Genomic DNA, 20,697 nt, shown 5'->3' on the forward strand with positions numbered 1-20,697 from the left:
TGGAGGAAAATAAACGAAACGTCTCGACTAGAAGAAGAATACACAGGTATTCGAATATTTGTTCGATGTATTCATGTTTCATTTACAGATGCTTATTTATAATGTGCTGGTACGAGGATATATTGAAAAATCTTCTTAATCTCTGAATTATTGTTATTCTAAGATTTGCTTTTTTTCAGTTATGGTTGTTTAATTTATCTGGCAACCCAAATTGCTTCAGGAATGAGATATCTAGAGTCACTAGATTTAGTACATCGAGATTTAGCTGCCAGGTGAGTTTTCCTGAACAAACTATGATTTTTTATGATAATTATATATCGAAGATTTCCGTTTTGGTCCATACGAGATTGTACTCGGGTAAATTATATTGAACGATGAAAATTCAAAGACTAGTATTAATTCTTCCTTAACGGAGTTAAGGACGGAGTTGCAGTTCTTGAATGAAATTTTCTGCATTTCGAAAATATAAATCTATATTACAAAATATAAAGATTTTTCTAGACGTTTTGACATCTAGTTGAGCGATTCCTACGCACCTTTTAAATTTCGAATTATTCGGCTAACCAAAAATTGTTTTTATTGCAGAAACTGTGTGATCGACAAATCGTTCACGGTGAAAATTTCAGACCATGCTATGTACTGTGATAGATACGAAGGAGATTACTATATCAGTGATACTAAAACAAAACTGCCACTCCGATGGATGTCCTGGGAGAGCCTCCTTTTGGTAAGAACTGATCAATTTCACAAGGTTTTAAGTTGTGTTTAAGTGATGTTTCTTCCACATAAAAATCTCTAAAAGAATTATTCGGTTGGTGAATCTGAATCAGCATATAAGGAATTCCTCTATGAATTTTCCGCATAATCGTATAGTTTTATATTTATTTTTATCTTGTCTTAGTATTTTTCTGATGATTTTTCTATTTCAATATTTTTCCTATACCACACACGAGTGTGACGAAATATTATCGAATGACACCAACATTAGTTCAACGAAAATGTTTTCCAAAGTAATCAGAATTTTAAAAATACCTAAAGTTGCCGATTTTCGAACTATTTTTTTTTGTCACAGGGCCAGTTGGTGAAAAAGGATGTCGATTTAAAATTATATTAAACTAAGATTATTGTTTTATCTCCCCTAATTGAAATTATTTTATGTAGTTAATCGATAACCTAAGTTAATGTTAATTAAAACAATTGTTTTTTACATGATTTTTATTACTCAGAATAAACCCCCTCTATAGGGGTGATAATATGGGAGAAAAACGCTATCCTTAATCACAAATTCGCCTTGTGATTGAAAAAATAGTTCGAAAATCGGCAACTTCAGGTTAGGTTTTTTCAGAAACGGTACATTTTCGCTCAACTAATGGTGGTGTCATTCGATAGTATTTCATCTACTCTATCGTGGTGTGACGTTTGATTCACTAGTTTTGGGACACCCTGTATATATTATATAATATATATAATAATATGTATAATAATATGATAATTATATTTCAACAGAGTTCCATATTTCCTTGTTTATACCTTATATGTTTCTTGCAGCATATACAGGGTGAGTATGACTTGTACAAATATCTAAACAGTAGATTCTTGAAGTCAAAAGAAACACTTTTTTCCTACACCATTTTTTCCGATTCGGCCCTGATGAAAAGATAAAGCCATTTTAGAGTTGTTTTTCCAGGGCTGTGTGCCACCCCTGGAAAAACAAAATTACCTTCAGAATAACTAGCTGAATCTGTGACACTACACATCTGTGAATCCTTTAAACAGAGTTATATTCAGCCAAAGTACCCAACTTTTCAAATTTCACAGACACTTTCAAATTTTTGAACATCAAATTAGTACTAGCCATTTGATGTCGTCCAAGTTAGTTTCAGGAGTTGGGTTCTTTTAATTTTTGATATTTTTATGATCCGTAATGGTCATAATGAGAAAACTGGAAGACGGAACTCTATTCCGTAATTCATTTTATTCTATAAAACAGTTTGTGAGATAGAACTAAAAATAATATTTTTTTTATGGTTTACAATAGCCTGTATCTTTCAAACCGAGCCTATTAAGAAAAAATGGTAAAGGAAAAAAATGTTTCTTTCGACATCAAGAATATATACTGTTGAAATATTTGTTCGAGTTAAAGACTCACCCTGTAGATCACTCGAGCTTTTAGTGGTAGTTTTAAAAAAGGCATTTTCTAAATGATGTCGTAGCTTCATTTAATTTGCTCCTCATTCTCTCAATCTTTTGGTTTAGTATTTCCAATATTAATCCAACTTATTAATAGATTCCAACTTATTAATGGATTCGAAAAAAATATAAGTATATCTGAAATTCTTACATTTCCAACTTCGACTTAATGTTTTTATTCCAATTGGGTGATGAAAAAGTGTTTGAAATTGGTAATTTCGAAACCATCGAAAAATTCGACCCCCTATTATGTAAGATTTGCAATTTCGTTTTCTATTTAGAACCATGCCTTTTTTCAGGGAAATCAAACTACCAAGAGCGACGTATGGGCGTTTGCTGTGACCCTCTGGGAAATCTTGATGTTCTGCACGCAGCAACCATTCGCAGAGCTCACCAGCGAACAGGTGGTGGAAAACTCCAACCACTGGTACCAAAATGACGGGTGTCAAAGATACCTCCCAAGGCCTGCTGCGTGTCCTCGCGAGATCTACGATTTGATGGGAGAATGCTGGAAGAGGAATGCCTCTGACCGACCTAAATTCAGTGAAATCCATCTATTCCTGCAGAGGAAAAATTTGGGCTACATGCCTGCGAGCACATAGAACAACGGAAATCCACGCGTGTTCTACATGGAACTGTAACAATTTCAACTGATAATTCCCCTTGTGTTTCTAAAGTGATAAATGTTCTTTTTCTATTAGATGTTCGACGAGATTCAAGACTATATTTTCCGGGCTGTAACCAGAAATTCTCAAATTAGGGCAGAATAGATGGGGCAAAGGAAAAGTCGTTCGTCATTCAAGCGGATCCTGAATGTTGGAAATTAAGTAACTTATTTTTTTAAGTAATATTCATACTATCCCCCACCTCGTGTATATATGTTTTCTCTTTTCCTAAACTTTTGAAATTGCGGATCGTCGTTGGTGAATGAAACAGAATAATCGCCTAATCTATTCTGTCGATAAGAAAGTTAATCTTGTAAATACGTGTGTTGCACATTCTTGTCGTCTCCTTTTTTGATACTTATTAATTACAAATAAATGAACTAATTGTGATATTGCGTACCATAATGTATGCTGAAGAACCATATCTTCTCAGAATGAACGAAATCATTAATGATATCGATCAAATGCTAGTGAATAACTGCAGTTTTAATATCGAAAAAAAAATTTGAATAAAATATTCAAATTTTTATAGGCCGAATTATTGTTCTCAAAATGGTACCTACTTGACTTGACTACTTGATAGTACTGGAGAATACTGGTAAAAGAGTTTACAGTTTACAGGGTGAGTCTTTCACTCTTACAATTATTTTAACAGTAGGTTCTTGAGGTCAAAAGAAACACTTTTCCTATAACATTTTTTTCGATTCGGCCCTGATAACAGCATTTCCTTCAGAATAATTATCTGAATCTGTGGCACTACACATCTATGGATCTTTGAAACATAGTATTCAGCTAAATAAGTACCCAATTTTTCAAATTTCATAGATTATTTTTATTTTTTGAACATCAAATTACTCAAAAACGGCGCATTATACGAGAAAATATGAAGAATACCTTTATTTTACAAAACGTTCAAATATTCATTAGATAGCGTCCAACTTAATTTCAAGAGTTGGGTTCTTTGAATTTCTGGTATTTTTATGATATGCAATGGTCATAATGAGGAAAAATTATATTCCGTTTGGTTGGGTTTAGAAGATATAGCCTGTATCTTCTATTTGATGAATCTTTTTCGAACACAAAATACCACCCACATCTTCCAGTTTTCTCATTATGATCATTACGTACCATAAAAATAACAAAAATTCAAAGAACCCAACTCTCGAAAGTAAGTTGGATGGTATCTAAAGAAAATTTGTAAAATAAAAGTATTCTTCATATTTTCTCGTATAATGAGCAGTTTTTGAGTAATTTGATTATTTAATTGTTCAAAGATTAAAATGTATCTTGTGAAAAATGGAAAAATTGGCTCATTGGCTGAATACAACTCTGTTTAAAAGATCCGCAGATGTGTACTGTCACAGATTTAGCTAGTTATGCTGAAGGAAATTCTGTTTTTCTAGGGGTGGCATAGCTCATTATGAAAACGTAACATGGATATATCTTGTATCAGGGCCAAATCGGAAAAAAATGATAAAGGAAAAAAGTGCTTCTTTTGACCTCAAGAATCTACTGTTGAAATCTTTGTACGAGTCAAAGACACATAAAATTGGGAAATGCGAAATATCTTTAAGAAGATTGGTCATCTGATTCTGATTAGATGTTTTGATGGTATCATTAAACATTTCGTTCATAACGTTCGAATATAGGTTAAACTCGTTTTGTTGAAAGAAAAATCACAAAGTCACTTAAAAAAAAAATGTAAAAATACCAGCATTACAATTTTCATCTTCCACTCGTTCGTTGTGCTGCCCTTCATTCGAATGATGGACTTTCGATGATGATTGAGGAGTTTCGTCATATGTAATGAAAATTATTAATTATTGTAGACTTGAAGCCCTCACTTTGAATTACGTGCTTCCTTGAAATGTCGATTCAAAACATACAGGTTTAAGGTAGGCACCTTCTCTCTGAATTCAAATTCTGTTTATATACTCTTGTGTCCTGTTTTTGTACCATACCTTTTGAAGATAGTAGATTTTTCTACTCGAATGGATTCACTTACAATGAATGAATTTAATACCTTTTCGATATTATAATGTTATTTGTACATTCTAGTCAACTAATTTAGAATATCTACATTATAAGATTTGTAACATCTAACATGTTTTGTGTGAATGTGGGATGATTGGAAATATTTCTTCCATTGCTTTTTAGCAGTTCAGTTGATCACAGCCACTGAATAGAACTCATCTGGGGTCCATTTTATGCCTCTTCCAATAGTGCGAATCATAGGGATTATGCGAAAAAAGTGAATCTAAACGTATTTCTCATTTATTTCATGAAATTCAAACATACAAGTTTGAAATACTCATTGGATGTTTAATTAAAGGAGGTTTTCTCAGCTCTTCAAACCCAAAAATGATATATGATCCAGTGAATAGTGTCATAGCGACTGCAGTATGGGAATATGCCGAAAAATCAGGAAATAGAATCTATTTAATTTTTCTTTCGAAGTCAATCATCCTATACCGAATCTTCCGAGTGTTTCATTCTATAATTGTCTTTCCCCTCATTCGACCATTCTTTATGCGTTTATACACAGGTTGTCAATGAATAATTGCCAAAAAACTTATGGGGTCGTTTGTGCTTATAAAAATATAATGTGGGTCTTTCATATGATTTTTTCATCAACCCCTCTGTTCACCTGCTTAGATACAGCTTCCTAAAGAGGGAACCTGAAAAGCAATTTCATTTTTTTAGAAGCCAGGAAACTGGGAGAACCGAAATTGAGCAAATATCCTATGGAAGGGAGGAGGCAATTAAAAAAAATGTTAGTGGTATAACCCTGTAATGTCAGCATCATATCTGCGTATACCAGGCAGAGGCGGTTGGTCCTAGGTGGAAGTGCTTCACCAATAAATTCAGAGAATTACACCTTCTCATCGAGGATTTCATCATTTATATTTCATTATCACTCTTCAGTAAAAAAAATTTTAAATCATTTTAATTCAGAAGCATTCATAGCATGATTTCGCTTCATCATACAACAATAAAATATATGGCCCTGGCTTTCTATAGCGCACGAAGTCTCTCCGTATCTCACGTCTCATGAGCCTTGTGTATCCATCGCACATTTATGTACTTCCACATTATAAGTACATGGTGTCCGAGTTAAAGTGTCCCTATACCTTATTGTGGAAACTAAACGAGCTAGAAGAAAAAGTTAAATACAAAACTTGTCTGTAATCTATTAAACTTTTATTTTTTATAACCCAACTTAATACCCTGTTGGTATAAACTTTCTTATTCTTAATGGAACACCCTCTATATTATTGCATTTTTGAATTCCTTGTCAAATTTTAAGGTAACTTTAATATGACAACCATGGTCCTATATAGCACCGATTCTGAGATATTCGACTTTTTCCTAAAATTTTGACAGCTGTAGGTGCTCACTAAAATAGCTGATACTAGTTTTCTAATGAATGTATCGAAACCAAATTTTGCCCAGCTCTTGTCAACATATTGGATCATATGCTACATCTCTATTATTATTGAACTTCTATTTGAAGACCCTGTTGATCAGATTACAAAAAATAGAGATGTAACATATTGACAAGAGCTGGGCAAAATTTGGTTTTGATACATTCATTAGAGGACTAGTAACAGCTATTTTAGTGAGCACTTACAGCTGTCAAAATTTTAGGAAAAAGTCGAATATCTCAGAATGGGTGCTATATAGGATCATGGTTGTCATACTAAAGTTACCTTAAAATTTGACAAGGAATTCAAAAATGCAATAATATACAGGGTGTTCTATTTAAAATAGGAAAGTTTATACCAACAGGGAAAAAACGGAGCACCCTGTATTAAGTTGGGTTATAAAAAGTAAAAGTTCAATCGATTACAGACGAGTTTTATATTTAACTTTTTCTTCTAGCTCCTTTAGTTTCCACAATAAGGTATAGGGACCCTTTACGTAACTCAGAGACCAGCCTCTTCCCTCATTATCTCCATATTTAATATGGAGACGACAATTGGAAAAATTTTCGTTCCATTAATGCGTGCTGGTCATGAATCAGGGAAGGAATTCCCAGAGAGGCTGAAACACATATACACACAAACTGTAGACCGGTTTCGGGATTACTGTCCCTCATCTGTACAGTGCAGTGTAACACATCTCAACCGAAGGATGGTGTCTTCAAACGAGAAAAGCGGCCCGCCTTGAGGCTCTATAGAATCCTACACCAATACATGACTCCATGACTTGATGAGGGTTGAAAAATATCCCTCCTTTCTCGCTTAAAGACACCAAGTGGTGGAGATGTGTTACACTGCAGTGTACTGATGAGGGACAAGAATTGTCGTCTCCTTATTAAATTTATCTATTTTATTCAATTCCATCGGGATCAGTCTGTAGAATGATAGAAGAACCGCCTTTAAAACATCATTCTGAGGCAAACCCCGAGCATCTCCGGGCAAATTAATGATGTTTACATATTTATCATCATCAGAATATAAAAACGGTCGTAAAATCCAATCCTTCGTCGCGAAGGGTGGGTCAGAGTCTCCCATAAAATGTCTGCTCAATTTCGTTTCTGTCAGTTTTCTGGTTTCTAAAAAAAATTGGAGGATGCTTTTCAGGTGCCATCTTCATAGGGAGCTGCCTCTAATCAGGAGCTGCTCAAAAAAAACATTTATCTGAAAGACCAAATTATTTTTTTACCCTTAAATTTTCGCAACTAATTATTTATAACCTGTATATCAAGTTAATTGCTACTACTGATTGAAATTTCCATATTTTACTTCCGTTTGTTGTGGACCAATAATTACATCATTAATGTCTTCCCAAATTATAATATGGCTTCAACCTATTGTCTTTCATGAGAAACTAAATCCTACTGATATTGGTTGCTTCGAAACATTTAGAACTATACAGATTTAGAGATTCTAACAATACTGCGGGCTCGCATACATTTTAAGTTATAAGCGAAATTATTGTTGATTTCCGTTGGTATAAGTGGTTGATTTTATGACACTATTCAGCGATTAGTTTACGACTGACTGTTTCTATTTGAGGAACTGAATAACAAAAATGTATACTTACACCGTGGTAGCGATATCTTAGATATGAAAAAAAGCTTCTCAATGGAGTTATACTGGATGATTAAATTGTATTTTCTATAAAAAAAACTATTGAAGAGCATATAGGTGTAGATAAATGCATACAGTGTATGAACAAACGTTATTTTCGATTTAATTTCTTATTAATTCCGATTATTCGTCTGGCATATGCTCCTTAAATTAAAAACCTTATTTGATGAATGGTGGCGAACATACAATATATACTTACATGTTTATGAGGCAGTTTTATTCGCAGTTTTCACACCTTTGGGGTGGATTTTACCTCAGCTGGTAAGTCATGGTAATAATATCTTCGTTTCTCTTTCGAAAAAGGAATGGCTTCTAGTAACTCTTCAACGACTTATTTCGATGAAAATATGAATTCATTACAACCGCGATTTTTCATACAGACATTATTACAGACTTCATGTTCATACAGCCATGAAAATATCAATCATTTGAAATAAGGAGGAAGGATCACGCTTAGGCTTCCTGAAACACCCTGTATAAATAAAAAAGATTAGTTGGAAAAATAAAATCTTTTTACGGCGCTTTTTTCTTCTACAAACGAAGTTGAAGGTGTCTGTCAAAAAAGTTAAAATCAATCACCGTGTCTGCTAATACTTGATTAACTAGAAAATATTCACACAACGTAAATAAAAATATCTGATGGTTGATTTCATTAAAATCTATTGAAGCATCTCTTCAAAGTCCGATACGAACTGTTTTCATACTGATTTCTTATCAGATAGTCGAACATTAACATTACTAATAGAACACATCAGTCATCAAAAGGATGCATATGCCTGTAAACGAAAAATCAAAGCACGAGACAATCAGTGCATGAATAATTACATGCTTAGATAATTCTTAAAATAGACCACAGAGCAAATAAATCGCTTGAATACTATTCCTCCGTTTTTTTGTTTGTTAGGTGTAGTATTCAAAAGACTATTCTCCTAACGTGTTTAGGGCTAGAATGGAAAATGCACATTTACTCTCGTAGATATTTGAAACAAAACAGACATTTCGGTTTCCCTACTCAAAATGAATGTTGTTCATCATCGAGGAGGTATTTCCAGGGCCGTATTTTGGCTATGATATATAGTGAGCCAAGAAGGGGATGAAGGAATCCATGAAAAGATCATAGCCTTTCAAGCCTGATTGGCATGAAAAAAGACGGAACTAAATTATTTGTATTTTTTATCTACTTCAGTTTCTAATATTCATAGGCTCAAGACGGGCATCTTTATGAATGTAATAATTAAAAATTATTTTAGTTTCTTTATCCAATTTTCAAAAAGAGGGGATCCTTGATATCGAAAGTATCCCTGAAAATGATTGTGACTAGAAAATTCCTAACCAAAAAGATTAATATAAGTTTTGTCTTCGAGCTTTCAGTTGCTTGTAAAATTGTAGATAATGGCAATATAAAAAAAACTTGATGGAGAAAAAATCCATTTTTCTGTTATTACTTCCATCTGGAACTGGATATGTGAAGGATATTGAAAGGTTTCAGGAAGCTTGATGGTGGAATCAAATACTACATTCATATAGCAATTTTTTCTTCAATCCAATATTTCCTTTTCAATAATTTATCTTCGACGGCCGTATTTTATCACTCATTTAAAAAATTGAGTGATTTCAATGGGATAATCAACAAAAGTATCAAATTAATGATTGAGCAATCAAAGTTTCGTGAAACCTGTCACATATTGTTCCAAAGCCATTCAATTGAATCTTAGGGACAAATATTTGGATATAAATATACCTATATCTCTATATGAATAGAACAGGCCGACAAATAGGATGATATTCCACAAGATATTTCCTACCGAATTTTTTTTTTCATTGTCTGGATTTTTCATTAGAAACAACAAATCCGTCTCAATGGATTTTATTTCCAGAATAGGCCGCGTTGCAGAAAAACCTCAACCCTCTACACTTTTCCTAAACGAAAATCGATGTATGATTTTGATATTCATACACAAATATACATACCTGCGAAAAAATTTCCACCTCAAGATATACCTAATTAATTTTTTCCTACATTTATGGGGTTCTGCCCCATGTACTTTAACTTCAAGATGATGAGGATTAAGAAGTTAAATTCAATTCGATCAAAATCAAAAACGTACCTCTCAGAGCACCAACCAGGATACCGATTCATGTTTAACTATTTACCAACTCCCAAATAATTTTATGGGGAAATACGACCATTGCACTAAATTTCTCCTATTGATGTTCATTCCTTTATAAATTGATAACCTCTTCTGTGAAATTCGTTTATAGATGTTTAAGTCATACATATCATGAAAATCGTTCACATTTTATTAGCATGTCGATTATGTGTTTCTTGTACATAAAATGTTCATTTGATAATTACTATGAATAGAAAATAAATTGATCGAATTTCATTGATATTCCATTCATTTATTTATTCCCAATGTGAATCCCAAACGAGAACAAAATCAAATTATTTCAGGCTGGAATATTTATATTACGAAATACGCTAGATTTTACGAGTGGATAAGATAACGTGGTTTGAATATTAGTGTTCAAGTGTTCATAAATAATAATCAAGAATGCACAGCGACAGCGACTGAGTAGCACTCCTTCAGGGCTAAGGGCAACTAACTCTGATTAAATGCTTAATTACGACAAAATAATAAAATAAAATAATTAGGTTTTTGAGGGCCATGATTAAGGGGATCTAACATCTGGGGAGTGCATTTCAAAACCAAGGCTTGGTTGATAAAAAGTTTTTCCATGCATATTTCGTGAAATATAAATTATTCACGTCAAATCCGGACACACACCGTATCATGTGAATGAAGTCGTAGTTAAACGATGATAAGAAAACCTGCCAAAACATGAGCCTATTGCTTTTAATTGTTGAACATGGAACTCTAAAAGCAGAAAGAACCCTAAAAGTTCAATGTTGCTGAATCCTGAAAAAACACGAGATCTCATTATACATGGTATCTGTAAATAAAAGCGAAGGACTTAAGGAACCCATTCCTCGATGAAAATTAGCATTGTTTCATATATTTTTTTCTCACAATCGACCTCCCTTCTAAGATACAGTCTTTGTAAGGCGTTTGCGATATGGTCATTTTTAATTTTCTTAGGATTTAAGGGGTTCTAAAAACTACAAAAATTTATATGAACTACTCCTGCTAATTTTCATCGAGTAATTATGTCATGTCGTGAAATCCTCCGCATTTATTTTCAGACACCCTGTATATTAGATCTCCAGGTCTGGATATTTTGACTGTCTTATGGAACCTAGCCGCATTTTGATTAGTTGAAATATCCGTTAGTCATCGTTATGTTGTTATCAGAAGTAGGCCAAATGTCATTGTTTAGGTGTGGTAAACAGATAATGAGCTGTCATTTGAAGTTTGCCTAAATTTTCCAATAAAATAAAATAAAAAAGCCCATTGGGCCGTTGAAGAAATGGATAGTCAAGGAAGAAAAGTAATTGTGTGCGATAACGGCACTGGGGTAAGAAAAAATTGCTTTGGATATAACTAGAATCCTATGTGTCCATTTTACAGTTTGTAAAATGCGGATATGCCGGCAGCAATTTTCCTGCTCATATATTTCCATCCATGGTTGGAAGACCTATCATCAGGGCTGTGAATAAAATAGGGGACATTGAAGTAAAGGCAAGTATCCCATACAAAACACACGAATTCGAAATTCAGATAAACAATTTTCAATTTTAGGGCCTACACGTAAACGTGAGTCATTCCCCACAAGTTTTGAATTTTTTATAGTATGACAGTTTTTCGTGTTATTTAATCACTAATATTAATATATAATCGTGATTTATTATCACTCGATTCATTGCACGCATTCTATTTCGATGAGTTAAAGGATGTAGATTTATTTGCCTTCGCTTACAGAATGACATTTTAGTTTTGCTTCAAATATTAGATGTTCATTAGCCAAGGTATGCTAGGAACAAATAGAAGTTTGATTTAAACGTTGTTTAATACAGCTAACTAACTTTCTACTTATGGAATTTGTGTGAAAGTTTTGTTAACAAACATTAATTGGCATAAATTTTACTTGAAGTTAATTTGCAGCCACCACTATGCAATATCCCAATCAATTTATATGTTATATCTTCAATGATTAAAGTTCTTGTCAGTTTTTCCATGTATCTTAAAACAATACACTTTCATTTCAATTAATAGAAGTGTAAAACTCTTTTCATGCTTAAGGGAGCTGCTAGTACACTTCCCGTAAGTAAAGTGGACTGGGTGGCTATGTTTGTATATCTCATTTCCTGTCGATTGAAAACATGAATCATTTCTAGGATTTGATGGTTGGGGATGAAGCATCAGCATTGAGGTCCCTTCTAGAAGTGAATTATCCTATGGAAAATGGGATTGTTAAAAATTGGGAAGATATGTGCCATGTGTGGGATTATACTTTTGGTCCAAAGAAAATGAATCTAGATCCACACGAAACAAAAGTGAGTTGATTTCATAAAATTGAAAAATTCAGAAGTGAACCTTTTATCTCAAAATTTTATACTTTCACGTACCACTATTCAGAGTAATACTTTTCAGTATCATATGCATCAATAATAGTGAATTAAAATTATTACTGAAACCAAGTTTACTATTCAATAATAAATAAATTCTTTCATATCAGACATTAAATGGTACTAGTGAATTGTACAATTTTCTTTGACAACCGTTTTGGGAAGAAATTCGTATAACTTCGTCACAATGAGGATTATTATCCCATCCTAACTTTCTCATAATTTTCTCTGAATGAAGTTTCATCTTCATCCACCATTATGTGCTTTACTTATTGCAAAAGATTTAAGTAATATCCAAACCATACTATAATAACTATCATATTCACAAATCTTGATTACTAAAATTCATGTAGGAATGAGGCTTCTCAATAAATACAGATTTTTTCAGATTTTGCTCACTGAACCTCCCATGAATCCACTGAAAAATAGGGAGAGAATGATTGAGGTTATGTTTGAAAAATATGGATTTGCTGGGGCTTATGTAGCAATTCAAGCTGTGTTGACATTATATGCTCAGGTGAGTAAAACCAAAATCTTTGTCATCTGTGAAAAAATGTCTGGTTTTTCTACCTTCTCATTCAATAAATTACGAGAAAACTGCATTTTTTTCTTATGCAAATCTAAGAAGAGAAAGGCAAACAATGCCGATTTGATAACCGGTGAAGTGACAGAAGTATTCAAATCAAGAAAGAGTCCATTTCATCCTTAGGAAGCACCCTGAAATACAAAGGTCTGGAAGAAGATTATGAAAATAACAATATTCGTCACCATTGGTATCCAACACCAAGAAATAGGATAGATATACATATAATAAAAATTCCCGTCCCTCTTGAAGATTTTGAAAAGATAAAAAAATTTCTCATTTATTCAGTGAAATTAAATTTCATCCTCATATCAAGAATATAGAAAGAAAAAACAATTTAGGTAAATATATCAAAAAAAATCTAAAATTCAAAGATCCTAGAGTAGGTACCTACATAAACTAACTTACAGAATTTGGGGTAGTTTTATATTTATAATAGGTTAGAAGAATAATTGTCAGGATGTAAAATATCTAATCTAAGGAAGGATAAATTTCACTTCTGTGTCTCATTTTTTGTGAGAAAATTCTCATTTCACCACTTGATAAATTTTACGTACAAAAAGTATTTGATTTATACCAAGTATAATGTTTTTCTAAGAAATCAGGAGATTTGTAGATCATTAGATGAAACATGAAATATTTGGATCATTAATGAAGGCATTAAAATCAATGAGATTTACTAGTCTTCACCAATTCTATAATTTTAGATTAGCACTCCATTTTTGTTTACTTTGGTACTTTCATTTAAATCATTTCTTATTTCATGTTTACTACGACTAGAATATGACCAAATGAATATTTGTCAAGAATTTGGCATACTAATAGTATTTTGACTTTCAGGGATTATTGTCCGGTGTGGTCATCGATTCAGGTGATGGTGTAACGCACATTTGTCCTGTTTATGAAGAATATGCACTCCCCCATTTGACTAGGAGGTTAGACATAGCTGGTAGAGATATAACTCGTTATCTTATTAAATTGTTACTATTGAGAGGATATGCATTCAACCACTCAGCTGATTTTGAAACGGTAACTTTAAAAAATATATTTGGGGATTAACTATCTTAGTTTACTTAAGCATTTTGCTGCAAAATAATAATTTTAATAATCGGAAAATGTAACCCTGGGTTGGATTGTATTTGAAAATCACAATGACAATTTCAGTTCTGACTGATGATTCTAGTTTCATCTCATTAATTTTCCAAGGTACGAATGATGAAAGAAAAGTTATGTTATATCAGTTATGACATAGAAACTGAACAAAGATTAGCATTAGAAACAACAGTATTGGTAGAACCCTACACATTGCCAGACGGAAGAGTTATAAAAGTTGGTGGAGAAAGATTCGAAGCACCTGAGGCTCTATTCCAACCTCATTTAATAAATGTTGAAGGACAAGGAATCGCTGAAATGGTTTTCAACACTATACAGGTAAACATTAGAATTCAGTAACGTTTCCATGGACTCAACTCAACTTGGAAGCGACATATTTAGATTTTGGATATTCACTTCTCACATCTATATTACCTAATTCCTTTTCTCCCAAAAATTGAGATAAGACTAATTATCCTTATTTTAGGCTGCCGATATTGATATGCGACCAGAACTTTATAAACACATAGTGTTATCTGGAGGTTCCACAATGTATCCTGGACTGCCATCACGCTTGGAAAGAGAAATAAAACAATTATATTTGGAAAGGGTGTTGAAAAACGACACTTCAAAATTGAATAAATTCAAAATTCGTATCGAGGATCCACCTAGAAGGAAAGACATGGTTTTCATTGGAGGTGCTGTATTAGCTGATGTTGTCAAAGATAGAGATGAATTTTGGATGTCTAAAGAAGAATATGAAGAACAAGGATTGAAAGTACTGAAGAAATTGAGTACGAGAGCCGCATGAAATTGATTATTGTAATTTTTTTTATTTTTTCACCATTCAATTGCTTGTATACTGTATTATAAACTTCAAAGTATCTTATATAACGATTTATCGAAATACAGAAAATAAACAATAATTTTAAAATCAGTCGAAAGAAAGTGTTTCAATTATATATATATATATATTTTAGCATGGCTAAACATGGCCCTTTTACCCAAGTTATTTTTTTTTTCAATATTTTGAATGAAGCTCTGCTTTTCATATCTGTTTAGATATGGGTAATATTATATTTTGTCCCGCCCTGATAATTTCAATGTAACCTGTGGAAACTGGAAAGCTTAAGTAACAGGTGATCCTTATTGTTCATGTTTAAAACATACAGGGTGATTCATAACTATTGGGACAGGCTAGGGGCAGATTGTTTGGACCAAAATATGGCGATAGGACCAAATATACCTCAATAAAATATTGCTGTGGAAAACGATAGAGGATGTTAAAGTTTAATTTTTTATAAGGGGACAGAATAATATTTTCTTCGAAGTTCGAAAGTCCTTTAAAAAGAATTAGAAAAGGCATAGAAGTCAGAAGAGGCCACGTAAAACATTTAATTTAAGTTTTATTCTTTTTATGTTACATTGTTTTTAATTATGCTTTATTGTCGAAATAAATAAATAAAATAAATAAATCGTTACTTCAAATCCCCTTCGTATGCTCTGAACTGTTCAATTGTGTTTTTCTTAAAAACGGATGAAAAAATATACAGTGAAATTATTAGCAAAAAACGAAAAACAAAATTCAACTTCAACGCCTTGTATCTTTTTCCACAGCAATATTTTATTGAGGTATATTTGGTCCTATAGCCATATTTTGGTCCAAACAATCTGCCATTAGCCTATGTCTCAATAGTTATGAATCACCCTGTATAAAAACTTGATGAAATAGGAATTGGAACGTCCTCTGAACTCCAATCATATGAATCTACCAAACTATGTGATAAATCGCCGAAATTATTCGCTTATCTTAAATATTTTCATTCAACACAACACATTCCTTTCGTAATTAACAGCGACATGCGCTTTTCAATATTGTACAAATGTCATAATTAGAAATGTTTTCATCAGAGTCTCTGGTTTTCATCATATTTTCAACGTAGAAAGTGATTAATTTGTAAATTTTTATGTGATGACTTTCAGTAGTAATATGATTCATTTATTAAAATCAAATTTTATAACGTGTTTGCATAATTTTTTATCAGTATGATTGGGGATAAAGTGATGAAGTTGTTATTGAATATTGATATTGAAGGTTATATGAATATCATCAATTATATGTTTATCTCAAAAATTTAATTTATCCACAAGGAAGTGATGAAAATTGAATATCTCTCTAGAAGCTGTATGCTCTTAGATTTCGTTAATATCGAAAACGAATATGAAATTTTAGCCCATGATTTAATTGAGGACAACTGTGTGTTGCAATGTAGCTCACATTCTTCAGATCAATCTATGGGTCAAAAAACTGAACGTTCATCAACAGAGGAATCAAAAAGTAAAAGCCTTCCTGACGGTTTCGATAATAAGCAAAATGTAAGAGGAAACTCAGGTTTAAATGATGGATATCAGAATATTTCCTGCCACTGTTCTACTCCTTATCTTTTAAGTGATTCATGGTTCAAAACCTGGCCAGAAAAATGTGATAAAAACAGAAATACTAGAATGAATTCATGTAGATCCTGCAAGAGAAATGAATTTAAAAATACTCAGCTCAAAATAAATAGAAGAGAAATAAACTCTTCCCTTGATGAATCATTTGAAAACGTAACTATATCTCACAATGGTCCAGCAACAATTTTGTCACAGTCAGGTAGACGAAAGAGTTCAGAAAGTAATAATAATTCAAACAACAATTACAACCAAAATGAACAAGTTTCCTTGGAAAATGAAGCCAGTGAATGCAATTCCTCGAGTGATATTTTAAGATCTGATGCAGTGCCTATAAATCAGTTTCCATCCAGCAATTTTCATTCAGATGTAAAACCATGTAACTATGAGGTTAACACAGGATGCACCTCCAAGAGAAAATTAACGAGTTTCCTCAACAGGTAAATTTAGTTGTTGCCTTATGCACAGGGCTATTGTATGAATTATTAATTGATTATATCTTTGTCTAGAAAACAGCTCCGTCACTTATGAAGTGGGTGAATTAAGAAATAAGGTTCTATGTTCTCAGATTCTCTAATGTCTAAAATTCTCCACATATAGGTCACTGATTCCATTGATTAAATGTTTTGAATCAATCACATACTTTAGAATGCTGAACATCTCTTTTATGTGTCTTCCACATAAAAATTTTATGAACAGTTACCTGCCATCAATGTTCCTTAAAAAGAGATTCTTCTTGATGTATGCTGATCTTTCAGTTTGGCTTGATCGTTTGGATGATAACTTCTGTATTTTTTAGCTTTGTTCATCTATTATATTTTCCTTATTTTTAAAGTTTCAATTAATTTGAATATTTAGTGTGTGTATTCTGCAGAGTCAAGGCAATTGCTCACCAAAAAGTAAAAATGAAATCTAAAATTTTCTCTTAGCATCAAGATACTTCTTAGTTAATCCCATGGACTTATTATACCGATTTAATGATCGGGGTAGATAGTTCGCATATCTTCTTGATGCTTCATAAACAAGAATACCTAAAATATTTCCGTCTTCTTTCACTTCCACTATTTCTAAAGGACTGTTTTCAGGCAATTATCGGAATTAACTTTTGTCGCTTTGAGTAGGCTTGGAAAGTTGTCTGATAGATAATTGAAAATGATTTTTATTGGAAAATAATTTATTTTATTTTTGTCAAATGGTATGGGATGATTTTCTACATTTGAATTGATTGCTTTGAAAGGGTTGAGCTAATAAATGTGCTTTAGTATATCAATTGATAAATCTTTTTTTCCGGGTTATCTCACCTGTATGTTGCCTTATATTTCTCTTGTTATATTCATTCAAATATGTTAGATCTGCAGCTACAACTCGAACACTACTGCTGAAAAAATGAAACGATACTGCATTCTAAGGTGTACCTTTGTTGCTTCTTGTCTATTGTTCATTGTTGTTTTGTTGCTTTTTCAGTCCTTTTTTTGGGTATTTCTGGTCTCTTGGTTGGACAAATGCATAGTTTGTTCATTTCGAATCCTTTTTTAAGGTTAGTGAATAATGTAGGGTCGATGGATTTCGAAAGTATGATAAAAGATGATAATCTTTCCTTTTAACCTGTTTTGGAAACCTGTTCCTCATACATTCCTGTCAGAAGATATAGTTAGGGTAAGTATTTACCACACAGAAGAAGTTATTAATGCCTTCTCATAATAATCTGTCTTGTTACAATGAAAGTATGCTCCAAGCATCATGGTTTTTTTTTACGACACTTTATTGTAGGAAAAAAAATCCACGTTCTATTTTATTTGAATAATAAATAAATATTTCTATAATAGAAGACTGAAATATTTCATAAGTTGTAGGATGGTGCTCAAATTTTTTCAGTTTAAATCTCTTCGAACATTTTACATCTGTTACCCTCTCGATGCATGCATTACATTCTTGTGTGTGCGTGTTTCGACAACCAAACCAGAAATTCTGAATTGAGGTATGAATCAATATTTGCTATAATGATTCAGGAATGAAGTTACGAAACATTCCGCATTATATCCTATTTCTCAAGACAACTCTTAATAGAAATAAATTCTGATATGATGAAAATTAATATTCAAATATTAAAAAAAAATTTTTCTTGTGTGATTTCAAAGTAGTATTTATGCCTCATTTTTTCAGAAATGTGCTTCTTGGATGGAAGCCATCTGATGTTCCTTCATCCATTGGAAACTTCTTGAAATACTTTGGAAGTGATAATCATCCGATCTCATCTATTTCACATCAAAATGTAGCAAGTTCATCAGCATTATTTCAATACTCAAGGTATTTTTTCTTCTTAAATATATACAGCTCCAGTTTGAAAGTTACTAGTTTTAGATTATAATTTGCTTTTGATTTGATTTCAAAGTTTTATTATTAAATAGTTGTGATTTTTTGTATCATCTGCTTTTATTAGACTGAACTGTCAGAATGTGAAGGATTATTTGACTTGTTCTGCCATTATTTAATCATTGTCATTATGTGTTATTTTTTCAAGACCTCCGAATGTGCCTGCAAAATCTTTAGAAGAAGAGGAAAAACATAGAGAAGAATACAAAGCCATATTAGCTGCAGCCAAAAGAAAAGAAGCTATGCATTCTGCAATCAAGAAAAAGTTAGAAAAAAAGCAATTATTACAAGAAGAAGGCCTGGCTAATGCTGCTAAATACTTCGCTCATAAAGTTTTGCCAAACTGGGAATCTATGTATGTAACTACTGAGTACTAGTGGTTGTATTGTAAATAATTAATTAATTTAGTTCATGACTTTTCAGGAAAGATAATAGAAAAACTAGAGAATTATGGTGGCAAGGTCTCCCTTCGAATGTTAGAGGAAAAGTTTGGAGTTTGGCAATAGGCAACGAATTGAATCTGACTCAAAAGCTATATGAGATATGTTTAGCAAGAGCACAAGAAAAATTGAACGCCCCAAAAGATGAACAAAGAGAGTCAATCAATAATCAGGAACGAAGTCTGGATGCTATAAAATTGGATATCTCGAGAACATTTCCTCATCTTTGTATATTTCAAGAAGGTGGACCATACTCGGAAATTCTACATTCTCTCTTAGCTGCTTACGTATGTTACAGACCCGATGTGGGTTATGTCCAAGGGATGTCGTACATTGCTGCCATCTTGATCCTCAACATGGAGCAGGACAGTGCCTTTATCTGTTTCGCCAATTTATTAAATCAGCCACTCCATCTATCAGCATTTACATTGAATCAAAAACAGATGTTAGCTTATTTTGAAGCTTTTCACGAAGTGTTCAACTACAACCTACCTAAATTATTCACGCATTTTCAAAAATCAGGTCTCACTCCTGATTTGTACCTGTTGGACTGGATTTATACAATTTTCGCTAAAGCTATGCCCTTGGATGTTGCCTGTCGAATATGGGATGTGTTCCTCAGAGATGGATACGAGTTTATTTTCAGGACAGCTTTGGGTGAGTTCAAGCTGCAATAGAAGTTTTGAAATACCACAAAAAGTGTCTTTAATACATGACATGTTTTGAGAGGATAACTTTTTCGCAGGTATACTATATTTACATCAAGATATCCTTATGAAAATGGATTTCCTGGATGGTGCCCAGTTTCTTACTCGACTACCTGACAATATTTCTTCTGACAATTTATTCAGGAGTATTCAAAATATATCTGTAAATATTGGTAAAATGACTTTTGGTCAAATTGTTGAAAGACAAATCTCGATGAGTACACATTGGAATGAATGCTAAATGTATCAACAAAAATTTTTATATTCTAATAAATTATTGATTGTTCCTGCGCTCTTTATTTGTCCTTGAAGTGGTAATACTTACAAGGTTTACCCTCCTGAATTCATGTAGTGATCTTTTTCATTTATAATGATTATCGTACATGAATATTTGCCTACCAGATGAAAAGACATAATTAGGATCATGATGTTTATTGAGAAACATAAAAAAACTTTCATAATATAGTATTAAATACATCCATCCTCCCAAGGTATTTCAGTCTTAAAAAAAACATAATTTTCATAAGAGGAGTTTGGTAAATGATCTGTTCAAACAATATCTGGAATCATGA

At 32.5% G+C, this 20,697-nt stretch overlaps 3 protein-coding genes across 5 annotated transcripts in view; all 3 read left to right on the top strand.

Annotated features, from left to right (window-relative positions):
- The window catches only part of LOC123320158 (discoidin domain-containing receptor tyrosine kinase B-like), a 364,297-nt gene extending 361,052 nt beyond the window's left edge, over positions 1-3,245 (top strand). The window contains exons 13-15 of the mRNA XM_044907363.1: positions 180-272; positions 586-727; positions 2,490-3,245. Coding sequence (XP_044763298.1) covers positions 180-272; positions 586-727; positions 2,490-2,792 — 538 coding nt within the window. The 3' untranslated portion in view covers positions 2,793-3,245. The remainder of the gene's footprint in view (positions 1-179; positions 273-585; positions 728-2,489) is intronic.
- Positions 3,246-11,261: 8,016 nt separating this feature from the next.
- LOC123311500 (actin-related protein 2) lies at positions 11,262-15,098 on the top strand. Of its 2 annotated transcripts, XM_044895524.1 has the most exons (8): positions 11,262-11,428; positions 11,482-11,592; positions 11,653-11,667; positions 12,249-12,407; positions 12,868-12,996; positions 13,903-14,091; positions 14,269-14,493; positions 14,642-15,098. In XM_044895524.1, the coding sequence occupies exons 1-8, from the start codon at positions 11,381-11,383 to the stop codon at positions 14,963-14,965; spliced, it is 1,200 nt and encodes a 399-aa protein (XP_044751459.1). In that variant the 5' UTR covers positions 11,262-11,380; the 3' UTR covers positions 14,966-15,098. The 2 variants fall into 2 exon arrangements, with proteins under 2 accessions (XP_044751459.1, XP_044751468.1); XM_044895533.1 differs by lacking the exon at positions 11,653-11,667.
- Positions 15,099-16,037: 939 nt separating this feature from the next.
- LOC123311487 (TBC1 domain family member 12-like) lies at positions 16,038-20,411 on the top strand. 2 transcript variants are annotated; one of them, XM_044895514.1, is made up of 6 exons: positions 16,038-16,530; positions 16,605-17,045; positions 18,769-18,912; positions 19,127-19,333; positions 19,402-20,075; positions 20,164-20,411. In XM_044895514.1, exons 2-6 carry the CDS (start codon positions 16,660-16,662, stop codon positions 20,364-20,366), a joined length of 1,614 nt encoding a protein of 537 aa, XP_044751449.1. In that variant the 5' UTR covers positions 16,038-16,530; positions 16,605-16,659; the 3' UTR covers positions 20,367-20,411. The 2 variants fall into 2 exon arrangements, with proteins under 2 accessions (XP_044751449.1, XP_044751441.1); XM_044895506.1 differs by having other exon boundaries at positions 16,038-17,045.
- Positions 20,412-20,697: the final 286 nt, after the last annotated feature.

This window comes from Coccinella septempunctata, chromosome 1 (genome assembly GCF_907165205.1).
Source record: "Coccinella septempunctata chromosome 1, icCocSept1.1, whole genome shotgun sequence".
Lineage (NCBI taxonomy): Eukaryota > Metazoa > Arthropoda > Insecta > Coleoptera > Coccinellidae > Coccinella > Coccinella septempunctata.

Bases quoted from the DNA above. Each gene is read 5' to 3' on its own strand.
- LOC123311500 (XM_044895524.1), top strand. From the start codon at position 11,381: ATGGATAGTCAAGGAAGAAAAGTAATTGTGTGCGATAACGGCACTGGG. The intron at 12,997-13,902 runs GTGAGTAAAACC...TTTGACTTTCAG, and splicing joins TGTTGACATTATATGCTCAG to GGATTATTGTCCGGTGTGGT. The intron at 14,092-14,268 runs GTAACTTTAAAA...TAATTTTCCAAG, and splicing joins ACTCAGCTGATTTTGAAACG to GTACGAATGATGAAAGAAAA.
- LOC123311487 (XM_044895506.1), top strand. From the start codon at position 16,312: ATGAAAATTGAATATCTCTCTAGAAGCTGTATGCTCTTAGATTTCGTT. The intron at 17,046-18,768 runs GTAAATTTAGTT...TCATTTTTTCAG, and splicing joins TTAACGAGTTTCCTCAACAG to AAATGTGCTTCTTGGATGGA. The intron at 20,076-20,163 runs GTGAGTTCAAGC...ACTTTTTCGCAG, and splicing joins TATTTTCAGGACAGCTTTGG to GTATACTATATTTACATCAA.